The following is an 18470-nucleotide window of genomic DNA, read 5'->3' as shown; positions in this document are numbered from 1 at the left end:
CACCAACAAATACACCCATCCGCGCAAAAGAAATGATTATACACAATTTACCAAAAATATAGATTCATTTTTTTTTTTCCCCTTAAGTTTAAAAGTTTTTTTTTTTTTTTTTGTCCATTTGTTTCATTTTGTATTACTGTTGGAACCACGTTTATGACTAAAGACGGATATGGTACCTCCATTCAATTTTTGTCAAAAAATTGACAAAAGTCCACGTCAGGACTTTTAAGAAACTGACATGTGTCCTATGCTCCATCAAAAATAAAATTAAACAATTAAAAAACTAAAAATATTAAAAACATTAAAAAAAACTTTTTGAAATAAAAAATAAAAAATATAGAGAGATGGCTCGAGCCACCCCGTAGACTATCTGGGGGTGGCCGAACCCAGGCCTTGGTGGTGTTTCAGACACCTCAAAAGAGCAAAATAAGGGTGAGCTTTTTGGACACCCCCAAAGGCCAAGCTTGAAGATCATTTTTTTTTTTTTTTTTTTTTTTTTTTTTTTCCAGTTGCCTTGTGAGGGTGGTTTCAAATGAGCTCTTTGGGGGTGGCCAAACCACTTCCAAAGGCCTTGGGGTGGTTCGACCACCTCTAGATCGGTCATGGAGGTGGCTGAACTGCCACTTTATTTTTTTATTTTTAATTAGGTATAGGGACATGTGCAGGTTTTTAAGACCTGTAATGTGGAATTTCGTTAATTTTTTGAATAAAAGAAGATCAAAAGTATCATATCTCTTTAGCCATAAACGAGGTATCATCTGTGATATAGAACGAAGAACACGAGTAAAAGATAAAATCGTTAAATAACGCGGAGTCAAAAATATTTAACTTTTTTTTTTTTTTTCGATTTATGTTAAATACCAACTATTATTGCAAAAAAGGGACAACAAAAATAAAAGAGATTAAAAAATAACCGTAAACTGAAACCTACATCTTCCCTGAAAAATATTTTACTACCCCCTTTGCAGGTGATGTTTGTTCCTCTATTTCCTGTTCATTACGCACTTTCGTCCGCACAACGACCACTTTTTCTCTCTTTGTGCTTTCCCATTTCTTCTGTATATTTTGGGACCCTCCCCACCTTCCAATCCTCGCCTATTTCTTGAACCACAATCAGCTTTCACCAACTTATCTTCTGCAATTTATTGGGTTTGTCTCACTCTTGTGATTGTTCCTGTTCTTCAGTTGAAGAATGCTGCCGAAATGGTTAAGGGATTCTGTGCCAAATCTTGATGGATTTTCTCGGATTGTGTTGCTGAATTGTGATATTGGTTGATTTCGTCAACTGGGTTGTATCGGATCCGTGGGGGTTTGAGTTTTCGCTCACTTAATGTTTCTAAATAACCCAGTTCTGCTTTGCAACTTTGCATTTCATTGATCTGTAGGTACATTTAGTAAAAGGGTTTGTTTCGAAGAATTTGTTGATATTTTGCCTCGAGTGTTTTGTGGGGTTTGGAGCTTGTTTTCGGTTCTTTTAGTCAACGAGGAACATGGGTTTGAGAGAATTTTGGTTATTGTGAAGAATATTGTGGTGTATCTTTTGGTTTGGACAAGATGAAGAGGCCGAAAAGTGAGCCTCCCAGTGTAAGGAGGTTCAAATTGTCGCATTTGTTGTTGGGTATAGCGGTTTTATACTTGGTTTTTATATCCTTTAAGTTTCCACGGTTTCTAGAGATTGCAGCAATGTTAAGTGGGTATGATACTTATGTTGGATTGGAAGGGACATTGGAAAGGGACTCTGAAGATGCGGATTTAAGCAAACCATTCTTTGGTTCTGTTTACAAGGATGCATTTCACCGGAAATTAGAAGATAACCAAAACCAAGATGCACCATTGATGCCTAGTAAGGAACCATTGGAAGAGGGAAAAAGTGGGTCTAAACCTATAAAGCCACTGCAGCACCGATATGGTCGAATAACGGGCGAGATTTTTAAGCGGAGGAATAGAACTATTGATTTGTCAGTGCTTGAGAGAATGGCGGATGAGGCTTGGACATTAGGCTTAAAGGCATGGGAAGAAGTGGATAAGGTCGATGGAAAGGAGACCGGAGAAAGCTCTATACTTGAGGGGCGACCTGAGTCCTGTCCTTCATGGATATCGGTGAGTGGGGAAGAATTGGTGAATGGAGACAGGTTAATGTTTCTTCCTTGTGGGCTCGCTGCTGGTTCTTCAATTACAGTGGTGGGAACACCCCATTATGCTCATCAGGAATATGTGCCCCAGCTTGCGAAGTTGAGGGGTGGTAATGCCGTGGTTATGGTTTCACAGTTCATGATTGAATTGCAGGGTTTAAAGTCAGTGGATGGAGAGGAACCACCAAAGATCTTGCACTTGAATCCTCGACTAAAAGGAGATTGGAGCAAGCAGGCTGTCATTGAGCATAACACCTGTTATAGAATGCAGTGGGGAAAAGCTCAAAGATGTGATGGTTTACCATCCAAGTACGATGAAGATATGCTTGGTAGGATTATCATGCTTTTTTTACTTTTGTTTTTGTTTTGTTTTGTTTTTTTTAATTTTAATTTAATTTTATGTATATAAGTAATTCAATTTTATTATAAGGCGCAGATGGAAGATTATCATGATTTAAATATATAATTTACTTATGATTCTCTTCGGTAAGCTCTGCCATCTTACGATAGGGTTGAAGTTTGATAAGGATATGGGAACTCAACAATCTTGTGCAAAGAAGAAAAAAACAATTAACTGAAGTAAAAAATAAAGGGTATGGAAACAGACAAAAAGGAGAAGGTTTATTTATTATAAGGAAATAGGAAGAACATGATGGATGGCTGTTGACATGCTAAATCATGGATTAGAAAAATTGAGGTTTATGCATGGGGATTGCCTTGAGGTGAGGCTTAAAAGAAATGAATCCTGGTACAGCCACGAGGCTCAGTTGACCTGAAACTCATGCTTTGAAGTCAGTCCTTCTAAAATTCATGGTTTAGAAAAGTCGAGTTCATGCCTTGGGCTTGCCTTGTGATGTGGCTTATGAGAATTGACTCATGGAACATCCATGAGGCTCAGTTCACCCCCGAAACTCATGCCTTTAACTATGAGTCATTCTTGAGATGCTTTTCTCCACCCCTTATTATTCCTTATGTCTTGAAGTGTGCAGCATGTATGATGAGTTTGTAAAATCACATAGACTTTATCCATACTGGGTAGGGACGAAAACTTATATATCTGTCAAGTTTAGCATAAGAATACCTTTAACTAAGTAATGTGCAAAAAAGAAACAAATTATTGACACTTCACTAGTCGTATACTTCAATAATTCAATGGTTTACATGGACATTAGGCTTGTACTCTAATTTGTGGTTGTGAGCATAGTCTAGCGGTTGGATCCTATCTGATTTAAGTGTCCGTAAGATGAACTATGTAATGTAAATGTCTCTGTAGGTTTTCTCAAAAAACCAGGCTGTAACTTTCTTGTCCTTTTTTGTCAGAGACCAGATATGTCATGACACATGTTAGCAATAATCTTATGTATATTGTTCCGCATTCAAATGCAAGAATATAAAGTTGTGCAGTGTTATGTCGAAACGTATTAACTATGTCCTAATTTATGTGTGTGTAGAGATTTCAAAATCCTTTTAGAGGAAGTTAGAGAAAAATGTAAGGGGATGTGTATGCTTTGAGAGTTGTAAGAAGTTTTATTTCACAACATTCATCTTATAAGAAAATGGTATGCAGGTTAGTTGTATGACTAAATGGAGGAAGCTTTTCCTATTTTCCTACGAATTCAGTGTTTGAATTCTCGTGTTAGGTATAGGCTATAAGAAACTTCAAAATAGTTTAACTTTTCTTTGATAAGTAATATGAATATTCAAAATAGTTTATACTATTTAATGTTTAACTTTTATGCAGTAGTGGGGTAGATCAATGTGGTAGCATATGTAAGCTCTGTTTGGTGACCGAGAAAATATATTAAAAATGTGATTTGCCGTACCTATCACCTTTTTGATTGGCTTAGTTTCAGATAGACAAGTTGATCTTGAACTTATTCAAATGCTCCTTGACCTTCTAGGAAATGAATTGAATAAGCTTCTTGTTAATTCCATTATGAATTTACTTATATATAAAAAATAATAATTCCATTATGCAAATTCTTTGAGAATAAAGCTATCCTGGATTACAATCATCATAATTAGTAGCCTTGTGCTATAGCATGTAATATTCTGCAGACCCACAATTTTTTTTTTTTGATAAATAATTGACAATATCATTAAAAACGTAAGGCGTCCTTAAGTACAAATGGAGTATACCAAAGGAAACATATAACTAAAAGAAGCTAAAAGAGTAAGGAAAACGCTATAACTAATCGACAAAGGAGTTACATAAGCAACTGTCCACAAATACAAAGTTCTAAAGAATAAAGATAAAATTTTCTCCATTGTTATTTCCTGGCCTTAAAAACTTGTCGTTCCTTTCCCTCCATAAACACCATAAAATGCACGTAGGCACCATCTTCTACACTGCAACACTCTGTGGATTGCCAGAGATACACCAGTAGGCATACAGATACAACACGTTTAGACATAACCCACGACAACCCAAAACGACTAAAAAAAAGCAATCCAAATGGCATAAGCATGTCACAATGAAGAAGAAGGTGGTCCGTGGTTTACAGACTCCCCATTATTCTTACATATGCAATTTATTCCAATACAATGACATGCCGCTTCCTAAGATTATCCATGGTAAGGATCTTACCTAGAGCCGTTGACCACATGAAAAAAGTTGCCCTCAAAGGAACTTGAATTCGCCACACTCTTTCAAGGAAAGCAGTTCCCTTTAGTACAAGCCAAGGAGCTATGGAAAGATTTGACCTTAAACGACCCTCTATTGGATGGAATCCATCACAACTTATCTTCACTTGCTCTTTTCACTCTAGCAGAGTGCAACACCTCAAAGAAAGGGGCAAATATATCCACCTCCCAATCTTGCACCGCTCTAGCAAACCTAACATTTCACAGGTTAAAACCACCCAAAAACTCCAAGTGTTCCGCAACAGAGGCATTCTTTACACAAGCAATACCAAATAAAAATGGAAAAGTTGCCTTAAGAGCCACATCCCCGCACCACTTATCATGCCAAAAACTAATCTGGAATCCATCTCTCACCTCGAACTTGGTATGACACGAGAAATTCTCCCATCCTTTCATAATATTCTTTCATAACCCCACCCCGAACACACCAACAGGCTCAATAGAACATCACCCATCCCATAAACTGCCAAAGTTAGAGTCCATCGCAACTCTCCACCAAGACTCTCTCAAGCCCAAAATGCCACAACCATTTGCCTAAGAGAGTTCGATTGAACACTATCAAATTCTTAATAGCCAGGTCTCCCTCAGAAATCGGAAAACAAATCTTGGACCAACTCACCAAGTGATATTTGAACTCTACACCTAACCCACCCCACAAGAAATCACGTTGGAGCTTCTCAATGCGTTTAGCCATACTCGCCGGGATAGGAAAGAGACACATAAAGTACATAGGTAAATTGGTAAGGGTACTTTTAATAAGGGTAACCTTGCCATCCTTTGACAAATACATCATTTTCCAACTAGCGAATTGATACTCTATCTTTTCATTAACGCCATCCCAAATATGCTTGGCTTTATAGGAAGCCCGCAACGGCAAACTGAGATACTTCACCGGCAAAGTGGAAACCCAACAACCTAGCAAACCCGCTAACCTTTCCACCTGATCAACATTTTTGATAAGCTTTCCACCTAATCAACATTCCCCACAAGAACCAACTCTAACTTGGCCATAACCTTTCGGCCCGAGGCAGCTTCAAAGCAAAGGAATAAGCTCTGCAAAAGACGTAGATGTGCTGAAAAAGCACCACAAAAAATCAAGATATCGTCAGCAAGTAAAAGATGGGAGAAAACAACGTTGCCCACTAAAAAACCATCCAACAGCACCCCACTAACTACAACAAAAATCATTCTATCTAAAGCCTCCATCACAAAAACAAACAACAAGGGGAATAAGGGATCCCCTTGTCTCAAAATACGGGAACTACTGAAGAAACCTGTTGGATTGCTGTTAACTAAAACCGAGAAATGCACAGAGGATATGCAATGAGCTATCCAAGCGCACTATTTCTCCCCAGAGCCACTCCTCCTTAGCATGTAAAATAGAAAGTTCCAATTCACATGATCATAAGCTTTTTCGAGATTTATTTTACAAATAACACCTGGCTCATTAGATCTTGATCTAATATCAAGGCATTCATTGGCAATAAGGATAGGATCAAGGATTTGTCTAACTCTAATGAAAGCACTCTACGACTTAGAGATAATCTTCTCCATCACCATCTTAAGCTTGTTTGCAAGGATCTTAGCAAGAATTTTATAGATACCTCCCACAAGGCTAATTGAGCAGGAGTCATTGAGATTGATAGCCCCTGGAATCTTCAGAATGAGAGTGATAAACGAAGCATTGAGACTTTTCTCAAACTTACCTCTAGCATGGAAATCACTGAAAACCTTCATGATATCTACTTTGACTACATCCCAACAAGCTTGGAAGAACGCCATAGAGAAACCGTCAGTGCCCAGCGCCTTGTCACCATTCATAGCTGTGACTACCTTCCTCACCTCCTCCTCAAACTCTCTCTCTAACCAACTCGCCTCAGTTTCATAGATGGAATCAAAGGAAAGACCATCCACCAACGGCCTCCAACCACCCTGATCAGAATATAACAGATGACAAAACTGGCCAATGTGCTCGTTAATCTCTACCTGATTGGTAGAGAGACTACTGCCAATTAATAAAGAGTCTATAGAGTTCTTCCTTCTGTTGGAATTAGCTATGGTGAGAATTTAGTACACTTATCCCCCTCTTGAAAGCTTTGAAACTTGATTTGAAGAAATTGAACGAGGAGGTGTTTGGCAATGTAGATAGGAAGAAGAGGATCCTTCTAGAAGAGTTACGTGTTTTTGATGTCCTTGAAGAAGAAAGGGCCTTAGGCGTTGAGGAGAAAATAAAGAAGGCTGAGGTTGTGATTGAGTTAGAGAGATATATTCTCATGGAGGAGGTGAGTTGGAGGCAGACCCAAAAAATTATAGCATGAACATATTTTGCTGCCCAAAGGGCTGTCTGGTGGTGCCTTTAACAGAAAACTAGTTGATCTCAGCAAAGCAACATCTCTAGCATTTATTCCCAGCATAAATTTAAACAAAATGATAGAACTGCAAATAATAGGATATAAGGCAAGCTTGCTGTCCTGAAACAGTGCAAGAACACACCAAGATGCCCACTAAAGGGATTATGAACTCAGCTTGTGCAAAACTTATTTAGACCTAGACTTAATCTACCTCTCTTTTTGATTTTTTTTTTCTTTTTCAATTGATAAATGACACATCCTCCTTGTTCTTATGGAAGAAAGAAGTGCCATTCAAGTTGGAGCTTATTGACCTTTTTTTTTTCTTTTTCTTTTGATAAGTTCTGTTAACCATTTTAGGCATAACCCATCTGTTAAGCGTCAAGTCTTCAATTCATTGTTATTTCTTATCTCTTTTCCTACAACGAACTTGACTTTAGACTTATGAACTTGGCTTAGATGGAATAAAAGCATGAGCCTTGATAACTTAGCATATTAATTACAATTTTTTCCTTCTTTGAGTGACACCTGAGCTGCCAAATTCAGGTAATTACACACCAGGCTGACATCTGCTTTGTCATTGTTTTGTGCTGATGAGATTCTTGACATCAACCTATATAATGGTGCGTCTTAGTGTATTGGTGTGTGTACCAATTTGGACTAATATGGTTATGTTTCAAGCTTGATAGGGGTTTATACACTAGTTGGTATTAGTGGTCTCTAACTTGGTATAAGAGCTTAATTGAGGCAGCATCATTTGAATGGTCTTACTGATCCTGTTTCTTCCTTGGGCTTAACATTGGGTTTGTTACTATAAATGACCTACTTTCTTTTAATTTCACTATGTTGAGTTTGTTTTGGCAGTTTAAAAAGCCAAGTAACTCTGTTAACATGCTTTGAGTGTGATTCAATAATCTTTGTTTAAATTTACTGTGAAGCACCATAAATACACTGTCTGAACAATTTATTCATAAAAAAAATACACTGTCTGAACAATTTATTCATAAAAAAAATACAGTCTGAACAATTATGTTTTCTGTAGCCTTAGTTTCCATTTGCCAATCAAATTCAGTAACTTGCTGTATTGATTGTAATTTTGGTATTCCAGGCTTAACCTCTGTGAGCCCCTGTTAATGCACTGTGTCACCTTGAATCTTTCTCACCTTTTCTTGTAAATCTTTCAAATTTTAGTTTGTTCTAATAATTGCTGACTGTTTCTGAACTGTCCTGACCATGCTATGCACTAGTGACGTGAATTTTATGGGAAGGACAGGAATTTTTTTATGCTTCATAGAAAATAAACTTTTAGTTATTTACCTATGGTCTGGTTGATTGTGATGTGGTTTGACTTATATTTTTATTTTCTTTCCTTCCGTCCAATTCTCTCAACTTTATATTACCATTTGAGCTTGAAGGTGTTTCTTATCTATGTATTCGGCAGTTGATGGACATGGAAGATGCGAAAAATGGATGCGAAATGATATTGTAGACTCAAAAGAGTCCAAGACAACCTCATGGTTTAAGCGATTTATAGGGCGTGAGCAGAAGCCAGAGGTGACCTGGCCATTTCCTTTTGTGGAGGGCAGACTGTTTATCCTGACCCTGCGTGCTGGTGTTGATGGGTACCATGTCAATGTTGGGGGTCGGCATCTGACTTCATTTCCATATAGGACAGTAAGTAATGTGGAAATTTTTTTGAAGTTTACTACTGATGACATCTGTTTGCTACCTCTCCTACATGAATGGAGAATGCTTGCCCAGGAGACCTAAAGAAGGTCTGGGTCAAAGTGAGGAGAACTTGCAGTTTAGTTTGTGGTGTTGTGCTTCATGGCTTCTATTTTACTTCTTGAATTTGATTTATGACTTTCCCTTTTCTTTTCATACATTTGCATTTCCACTGGGCATTCTTAGTCATTGTTAGTTGTTGATCCATAGATTTTGTGGGAGCATAGTTGTTATAATGATACTGTTTATTGTTCAAATTTCTGGCATTTTCACATGGTCTTTTTGGTTTCAATAAAAACCCTGTATTGAATCCAGAAATGCTTTGCTGTACCTTCAGGGGTTTACTCTTGAAGATGCGACAGGACTAGCAATTAAAGGAGATGTGGATGTTCATTCAGTTTATGCTACGTCTCTCCCTACTTCTCATCCGAGTTTCTCACCTCAAAGAGTATTGGAATTTTCAGACAAGTGGAAAACCCATCCTACACCCAAGAGCAAGATTCAACTCTTTGTTGGGGTGCTATCTGCTACTAATCACTTTGCTGAACGCATGGCAGTTAGAAAAACTTGGATGCAAGCTACTGCTATCAAGTCTTCAAATGTAGTAGTTCGATTTTTTGTTGCATTGGTAAGGCTTCTGCATTGATCATTAGCATGCATCCAAATATGGTGTCAAAATTTATGGGTTGATGAGTTAGCTTCCAGGATCAATTCCATATGAGCTTTAAGGAATAGAACGTGGCCATATTGACATGCTTGAATATGAGAGTTATCAATGATAATATTGATACATAACCTATTTAGAATATAATAGATAGTGGCAAAGCATAGAAGTCTGTATGAAACATAAATGTATAGTCCAGATCTGAACATTGTTGAATGCATGCATAAAATGTTTGTGGTCTATAGGTGCAAAATTGCATTTTGATGAGCATATAGAGAAGACCAATCGATGATGTACCTATTAGAGTAATATAAGTAAGGAAGGGCAATCTTGTATTTTTGCATCATTTAGTGTATATGTGTGTATATGTATATACACACCTATATAGAAGCCAGCTACTCTAAGGTTGTGCTTTCACAATCTTTTCATACTCTGTTTCTCTATTTGGCAAAACCTTATGGTATCAGAGACTGGTTCATTTCTTTGTTTTTTGGTTCCTATATTCCACACTTGTTTGTGTGTTTTAGGCTTGGAGGAGGTGTTAGAGAGTCTTACACTAGTCACATGTGGACTTTGGTATAGGTTTATGCACTTGTTGGGCCTACCCTCCCATTGGTTTAAGCTTTTAGTTTGGACACATCATACCTAGATGGACTGTCACTTTATCCGAGATATGGTTATGTGAACACAAGTTTTTACTTGATAACCTTTTGATTGGTTAGGAGATGTATACATAGAGATTCCGAGTAAGGATCTCTTTTTATATATGTGTGTGTAATAATCTAGGCATAATAGACATCTATGCTGTATATTGAGGGGAAGTGTTATGAGTTTTATATGTAAGGAATGACAATCTTGTAATTTTACATCATTAATAAAATGCATAAATAGAGAAGCCAGCCACTCTAGCATTGAGCTCTCACAATCTTTTCATGTTCTCTCTTTCTTTTTTGCCGTCAACACCATAGGATCATTCATGATTAATGTGAATATGCAGATATCATATAATTGTTTACTTTTATAAGTAATAAACTGGTTTTATGAAAAGCGTAAGACGCCCCTAAGTACACCGGAAATATACAAGAGAAAACACCTAACTAGAAAGCGAAAAACGAACAAGAAAATTGCCAAAACTAAGCGACAAAGGGGATACAAAAGCCAAATATAATTGTTTTTTGAATGGAAGTATCTAATCCATGCAATTTTCTTATGAATGCTACCTCTCCGCTTCATTTCCACTGACAAATTTGCTTTAGTGATTGCAATAAACTTTTCTATATTTGTGCTTGTTTTATATATGCGAGAGCAAGATACAACTTGGATGCAAATGTCTCTTATCAAGTCTTCTACTGTAGCAGTTCCATTTTTTTGCATTTTATAAAGGTTCTGCATTTATCATTACCATGCATTCAACTATAGTGTCAAGATTTATGGGTTGATGGAGTTAGCTTGCAGGATCAATTCCACGAGTTAAAAGGAACAGAACCTGGTGATATTGACATGCTTGACATATAGAGTTATTGATGATAATGTTGACACCTATTGAAGCATAAATTTACAGTCCAAGGTTGAACATTGTTGAACCCAAACATAAAATGTTGGTGGTCTTTAGGTGCATAATTTCCAATTGATGAGAATATAGGGAATGCCAATTGATAATGTATTCGTTAGGGTGTTATATTGAATGGAGGGAAATCCTGTAATTCTGCATCATTGACAATATATACAAATAGAAAAGCCAGTGACTCTAGCCTCTGGGGTTGAGTTCTTGCAATCTTTCATGTTCTCTCTTTCTCTTGAAGGTCACGTAACTGCAGCATTTCAATCAGAATGATGGGAAATACATACCAAAGAGCAACATTATGAAGAATGTTAGTTTGAAACTCTGATTGTTCATCAAGTATGTGTAAATGAGATGGAGAGATTGGGTTTTTTATGACAAGAAATTAAGTCATCAAGATATTGGAAAGGAACCATTAGATGGCATGATGAATTAAATTGGAATTATAAAATAGCATCTAGAGAAATCAGATAAGTTTTATATTTGTCAACTTTGTCTGAAGATAATGACTTCTGAGATGTCAGAATTGTTGAGGATCAGCGTTGCCAACCTTGGTTCAAAGAACTGAGGGTTGGGTTATTACTAGTCAGAGTTATAGCGATATTTGATTTGGGGAATTAATGACTATGAGGTATCATGCAAGGTTTGTTGACCTCTGTGAGCATTGTTAAGGATAAGATAGTAACCTCACCAAAACCCTACGCAGCAGCTACACTCGCAAACAGTAGACAAACCCTAGCCGCCACTACACACTCTGCCAGCAAACAACCCACCCTGACTCAAGGGGATCTTCCTAAACAAGAACAGGTTCTGATTTCCTCACCATATCAAACCTATAGCTAGCTATCTCTCATTATTCTCTCAACACTTTCCTATTGTACAGTCAACGGCTATATTGCCATCTTTACTTTCCTAGGATAGAATATTACCTACCTTATTTAGTCTATGACATTATACCATGCCATATACACGGCACACTGTATAGTCTCTATAAATATTGTATCAATATCAAACCTAATAATCAAGTGCTTAAAGCTTTTATCCCAAAGATTGTATTTAGTTTACATGGTATCAGAGCCAACCAATAGCCAACGCTCTTCCATGGTCAACACAACCTCTGCACCTGCTGAAACCAACCTGTTGATGCCCAACTTTACACAGCTCGGCGGCATCAAACTGGAAGGCCCAAACTACCTCGGATGGGTTGCTCAGTTTCAGCCTATCCTATGTGGTTACGAACTCCAGGGATTGCTTGATGGAACAGAACCCTGCCCGCCCAAAACCATCGCCAATGCTACTAGTGATACCCAGATTCCTAATCCAGCCTATGTTGCATGGCTGAGATGAGATCAACAGCTTCTTAGCCTCATTATCTGCTCTCTAGCACCTTCGCTTGTGCCTTCAATGTACGGTTTAAACATGTTGAGGCTTGCATGGACCTCCCTGGCCACTCGTTTTGCTGCACAATCCAGATAACGCATCTCCCATGTCAAGCGTCAGTTGCAAAGCTTGCAGCAGGGGAATAAGACGTGCACTGAATACCTTAACCAAGCTAAAGCATGGGCTGATGAACTTTCTGCAGTAGGTAAACCTGTTGATGATGATGACCTGATTTCACTCATCATCAATGAAATCAACCCTACCTTTAATTCTTTTGTTACTGCATTTACACTACGTGACCGAGAAACTTCCTTTCATGATTTCCAATCCGAGTTGCTTAGCCATGAAATACTTCTTCAAAACCAACAGCAAGCCCTTAACCCTGAGGCTGGTTCCTTTGCACTTCAAGCTCAGCGATCCAAACCATCTTACAGTCCCAACTCCTTTCGCAACAGTCCTAACAACTTCCGAAAACCCAGATTCTTTCCTAAACCACTTGGACAATTTCGTCACTCTTCTCCGCACAATCAGTACTCTTCACCATCATTCTCTCCAAGAAATCCACCGCCACAACAGACTTTAATTTCCACTGCATCTGGTACTGCCCCGCCTCCTCGCCAATATTCTCCCTGCCAGATTTGTGGCAAAAGCAGCCATCGCGCCCTCGACTGCTACAATCGCATGGACTATGCCTACCAAGGTCGCCACCCACCCGAACAACTTGCAGCCATGATTGCCCATACCAATGAAGACTTTGTCAATAATGAGTGGCTGGCTGACTCCGGCGCAAATACACGTGTCACGGCCGATCCTTCCAACCTCACCGATCCTCAGCCCTTTGATGGTCCAGATACTGTTGGAGTAGGTAACGGTGCAGGTTTGTCTATTTAGCATATTGGTTCTTCTATTGTTCAATCTCCTATATCTACATCTCAAAACTTTCTTCTCTCCAAAATTCTGCATTGCCCCTCAGCATCTGCGAACTTACTTTCTATTAATAAATTTTGCAAAGACAACAAATGCTGGTTTGCACTAACTGATATTGATTTTACTGTTAAGGACAATCGGATAGGAGCGGTTCTGCTCCACGGACTTGGTGAAAATGGGTTATACCCCATTCAGTTACAGCCCCAATCTCCCAATAAAATTCGAGGTTTCACGGCTCTTCTTGGTGTCAAAACCACTGACATGGTTTGGCATCAACGACTGGGCCACCCCTCTACTTTAGTTCTTTAGCATCTCCTTCGTCATCAACATCTACCTATAGTCGGTTTCGTTAGTCCCTCTTCAGTGTGTGAGTCCTGTCAACTTGGCAAGTCCAAGCATTTACCTTTTTCCCCAGCAATAAGTAGTTCTAGTAGTCCCCTAGAAGTCATCCACTCGGATGTATGGACCTCCCCTATCCCATCCTTGAGTGGGTGCAAGTATTATGTTATTTTTATTGATGAGTTCAGTCGGTTTTCTTGGTTGTATCCCTTAATAAAAGTGATTTTCTTCCCTATTTTATTAAATTTAAACTTCTTGTTGAAAATCTTTTTGATACTCACATTAAGTATCTTCAATCCGACAATGGTGGCGAATACACCTCCATTGCCTTCAAGAATTTCCTAAGCCAAAGTGGCATCTTCCATCGCCTCACATGCCCTCACACCTCTCAGCAAAATGGCATTGCTGAGAGGAAGCACCGCCACATCCTAGAAACCGGCCTCACCCTCCTTGCACAATTAGGTCTACCACCCAAATACTGGGTTGATGCTTTTCTCACCTCTGTTTTTCTTATCAATCGTTTATCATCTCCTGTTATAAACAATGATTCCCCCTTTTTCAAATTATTCCATAAAACCCCTTATTACACCATGCTCCGAACTTTTGGCTGCCTTCGCTATCCACTTTTGTGTCCCTATGCTGCTCACAAGTTAACCTTTCGCAGCAAACCCTGCATATTCCTTGGCTATGGTGCGAATCAACGAGGCTATCGCTGCTTGGAACCCAACTCTCAAAAGGTTTACCTCTCCCGCCACGTGGTCTTCAATGAAACTAAATTTCCTGCCAAAAGTCCCACCATCCCACACGGTTCCTGCCATATTACTACTCCTCCCAGTTCTCCCATTCTATTTCAGCTAGCTAGCCTCTCCCCTTCTCCTGGTTCCTTGCTCCCAGCCCCTCAAACTATCCCTCCTGTCTCACCTCCACTGTCTCCTGCCTTTACCCCTTCATCACCTAGTGTCTCCACTTCAATTTCTCCAGACCCTCCCTCACCTGCCTCACCCGATCACCTCCATATTGAACCCCCCAGCCCTCCCTCCTTACCGTCCTCTATTCCTAATCAACTCATTCCCCTCAGTAACTGTCTTGTCACCTGTTCACAAACTGGTTCCTCCAAACCCTGACCTTTCCCTGGTTTCACCTCCTTCCTAACCACCATGGCTCCCATCCTCACCCACCTCAGTGCCCCTCTTCCCCCTGAACCATCCACTTACTGACAAGCAGCATCTCAACCTAAATGGATTGCTGCCATGACTACCGAATAGCACGCCCTCCTCTCCAACCAAACCTGGTCCCTTTGTCTCCGTCCATCCCACCAAAATGTTGTGCACAACAAATGGGTTTTCAAAATTAAACAAAACCCTGATGGTAGTATTGAGCGGTACAAAGCCCGCTTAGTCGCTAAAGGCTGAGGATAGACTATCATGACACATTCAGTCTTGTCATCAAACCGGCTACGATCCGGTTACTTCTAGCTCTAGCCGTTCACTTTGATTGGAGCATCAAGCAATTAGACGTCTCCAATGCATTTTTTCATGGCTTTCTTGATGAAGACATCTACATGGAACAACCACAAGGCTTCGTGGACCCTCAATTCCCCACCTACGTGTGCAAATTGCACAAGGCTCTTTATAGGTTAAAACAGGCTCTTTGGGCCTGGTTTACCCGACTCTCTCATTCTTTACTTGAACTTGGTTTTTCTAGCTCTCAAGTTGATCCTTCCTTATTTGTTTATCATACTAATGGCTCTCACATTTTTCTCTTAGTCTACGTCGATGATATCATTGTCACAGGTAACTATGCAACCACCATGCAGTTCCTCATTTTCAAACTACAAGCTGACTTTGCCACGAAGGACCTCAACCCTCTCTCCTACTTCCTCGGCATTCAAACCCTTTGGGACTCAACTGGACTCCATCTCCGGCAATCCAAATACATTTAGGACCTCCTCAACCGTGCTAGAATGGCAGACTCCAAGCCATGCTGAACTCCCTGCATTACTGGCTCCAAAATGTCCAAGTTTGATGGTGATGTGCTGCCCAATCCAACCAAATGTCGCCACATTGTCGGTGCCCTCCAGTATGCCACTCTCACTCGCCCGAACATCGCATCCTTTGTCAATCAGCTCTGCCAGCACATGCACAAGCCTACTTCCGTTCATTGGACAACTACCAAACGAGTCCTTCAGTATTTGAAAGGCACAATTGACTCCAGCCTTCATTATACCAAAGGCTCGTTTCATCTCACGGGCTACTGTGACTCGGACTGGGCCGGGAACCCCAACGATCGCCGCTCTACCACTGGATACGGCATTTTCTTCGGCCCTAACCTCATCTCTTGGTCGGCCAAGAAGCAGCACGTAGTCTCTCGCTCCAGCACTAAAGCCGAGTACCGCGCCATGTCTCTTGTCACAGCTGACCTCTACTGGCTCCGCATGCTCTTCAGAAAATTACAACTCTCCTTACTTTCTCCATCAACCATTTGGTGTGATAACTCTGGCGCCTTAGCATTGGCACCAACCCCGTATCCCATGCTCGCACAAAGCACATTGAGGTGAACGTTCATTTCATCTGGGAAAAAGTCCTCAACAAAGACATCCAGCTTCGCTACCTCTCCACCCTTGATCAAGTTGCTGACCTCTTCACCAAATGCCTCACTGCCGACCGCTTCTGCCTCCTACGTGACAAACTTCTGGTCGTCCCTCCCATAAGTTTGCGGGGGGTGTTAAGGATAAGATAGTAACCTCACCAAAACCCTACGCAGTAGCTACACTCACAAACAGTAGACAAACCCTAGCTGCCACTACACACTCAGTCAGCAGACAACCAGCCATGACTCAAGGGGATCTTCTACCTTATTTAGTCTATGACATTATACCATGCCATATACACGGCACACTGTATAGTCTCTATAAATATTGTATCAATATCAAACCTAATAATCAAGTGCTTAAAGCTTTTATCCCAAAGATTGTATTTAGTTTACAAGCCTATGGCATGAAATCCATCTCCGTGTGGTACGTATGAGGTCATTTATATGAACAACAAAGTTAGTGTTTGTACTCCAATCCAATAGGCAAGTTTCTTTTTTGTCCTTATGATTCTTGAGAATTCGGAAATGTGGACTTCTACATTGATGTATGACATGCATATTAGCTAACAATGTCTCGTGATATATGCCACGTTTGTGTGTGCCTGTTTATCTTTCTTCTGACATTCTTCACTGGCTGTTACATATGTGTTTATCTTTCATTTTTCCGTTCTAAGTAGTTTCTGTCATTCATTGGGTTATGAATGAGTTTTTGCTTATTTGTTGTTCTTAATTGTATCAAAATTGACATGCAGAATCCAAGGAAGGAGGTGAATGCAGTGCTGAAAAAGGAGGCGGCTTACTTTGGTGATATTGTGATTTTGCCCTTTATGGATCGCTATGAGCTTGTTGTTCTCAAAACTATTGCTATCTGTGAGTTTGGGGTGAGTTTGTGTTTTATAATTTATTAGTCTTTCATTGAACTCTTATTTTTAATTAGGAATTCTTCTCAAATATTGTCCTTGAAAATGTCAGTCTTGGAACTTCAGTTTTGTTGGATCCCATGCTGAGTTGTATTCTATCCCTCAAATGTTCCAAACATCCTCCATGCAGGTTCAGAATATGACCACTGCATACATAATGAAATGTGATGATGACACGTTTGTTAGGGTGGACACCGTCCTAAAAGAAATTGAGGGCATCTCTCCTAATACGTCCCTCTATATGGGCAATCTCAACCTCTTGCATCGCCCTCTCCGAAGTGGAAAATGGGCAGTCACATATGAGGTATGTTAGTGGGGTTGCATTTGTGTAAATTTGAACTTGTTGCCTGCTATGGTTTGCAATTCTATTTGAACTTGGTTCTGTCTCTTGGGTTTTTGATTTCTCCAAGAGCTCCTTTCATCAATCAGATAACTTTGGAAGTCTGATACATTTGATTGCTTTGGAAGTTTGATCACAAAAAGGAAGAGAAATAATTTCTTGTCATCGCATAAGTAGGATTAAATAAGAACTGCTTGATGATTCCCTTTGCATTGTTCCTATATCTGAAGGAATCCTGTAATGTAACAGGAGTGGCCAGAAGAAGTGTATCCTCCTTATGCCAACGGGCCTGGATATATAATTTCCAGTGATATTGCTAAATATGTTGTCTCTCAACATGGCAATCGAAGCCTAAGGGTTAGTTTCATTATTTATTCAATCTGCCTTCCCTCCAGCCTGCCTCCTCAGCTGGTTATAACTGAAAAATACTGTTTGTTTTTGGTGGCAGCTCTTCAAGATGGAGGATGTAAGCATGGGAATGTGGGTTGAGCAATTTAACGGTTCCATGGCAGCTGTCCAGTACTCCCACAACTGGAAATTTTGTCAGTATGGGTGCATGGAAAACTATTTCACTGCACATTATCAATCCCCAAGACAGATGATCTGTCTTTGGGACAAATTGGCGAGGGGTCGGGCTCATTGCTGCAACTTTAGATGACAATGAGCGAGTTGTTCGTAAAATTAGATCAAGCTCAACTTCCTCCTCTCTCCCCCCACCCCCACTTTGTATTTTTCACCCATCTTGGGTGCTGATTTTTTGTCCATTTAGGTTAGTGGATCAAAATATGGACTCATGGATGAATTGTGAGAATCAGTTTGCCACAATGACTTTACCAAAGTATGATGTGTTATATCTTTACATGGTCTCAATATATTCATTTTTCACTAACAGGTTACTA

General features: G+C 39.7%; 1 protein-coding gene across 1 annotated transcript; it reads left to right on the top strand.

Moving 5' to 3' along the window:
- The first annotated feature begins 928 nt into the window (after positions 1 to 928).
- Positions 929 to 18470, top strand: LOC133868089 (hydroxyproline O-galactosyltransferase GALT2). The gene is made up of 7 exons (XM_062304914.1): positions 929 to 2461; positions 8565 to 8797; positions 9186 to 9476; positions 17064 to 17192; positions 17362 to 17535; positions 17821 to 17928; positions 18020 to 18470. The coding sequence occupies exons 1-7, from the start codon at positions 1555 to 1557 to the stop codon at positions 18227 to 18229; spliced, it is 2052 nt and encodes a 683-aa protein (XP_062160898.1). The 5' UTR covers positions 929 to 1554; the 3' UTR covers positions 18230 to 18470.

Source organism: Alnus glutinosa, chromosome 5, assembly GCF_958979055.1.
Source record: "Alnus glutinosa chromosome 5, dhAlnGlut1.1, whole genome shotgun sequence".
Classification (NCBI taxonomy): Eukaryota; Viridiplantae; Streptophyta; class Magnoliopsida; order Fagales; family Betulaceae; genus Alnus; species Alnus glutinosa.
This window is presented reverse-complemented; position numbering and strand designations above follow the sequence as displayed.

What these genes read in the sequence shown, in the direction of transcription:
- LOC133868089 (XM_062304914.1), top strand. Translation starts at nt 1,555, where the DNA reads ATGAAGAGGCCGAAAAGTGAGCCTCCCAGTGTAAGGAGGTTCAAATTG. An exon ending in GTACGATGAAGATATGCTTG is followed by an intron (nt 2,462 to 8,564) that starts GTAGGATTATCA and finishes TGTATTCGGCAG; the next exon opens with TTGATGGACATGGAAGATGC. An exon ending in CTTCATTTCCATATAGGACA is followed by an intron (nt 8,798 to 9,185) that starts GTAAGTAATGTG and finishes CTGTACCTTCAG; the next exon opens with GGGTTTACTCTTGAAGATGC.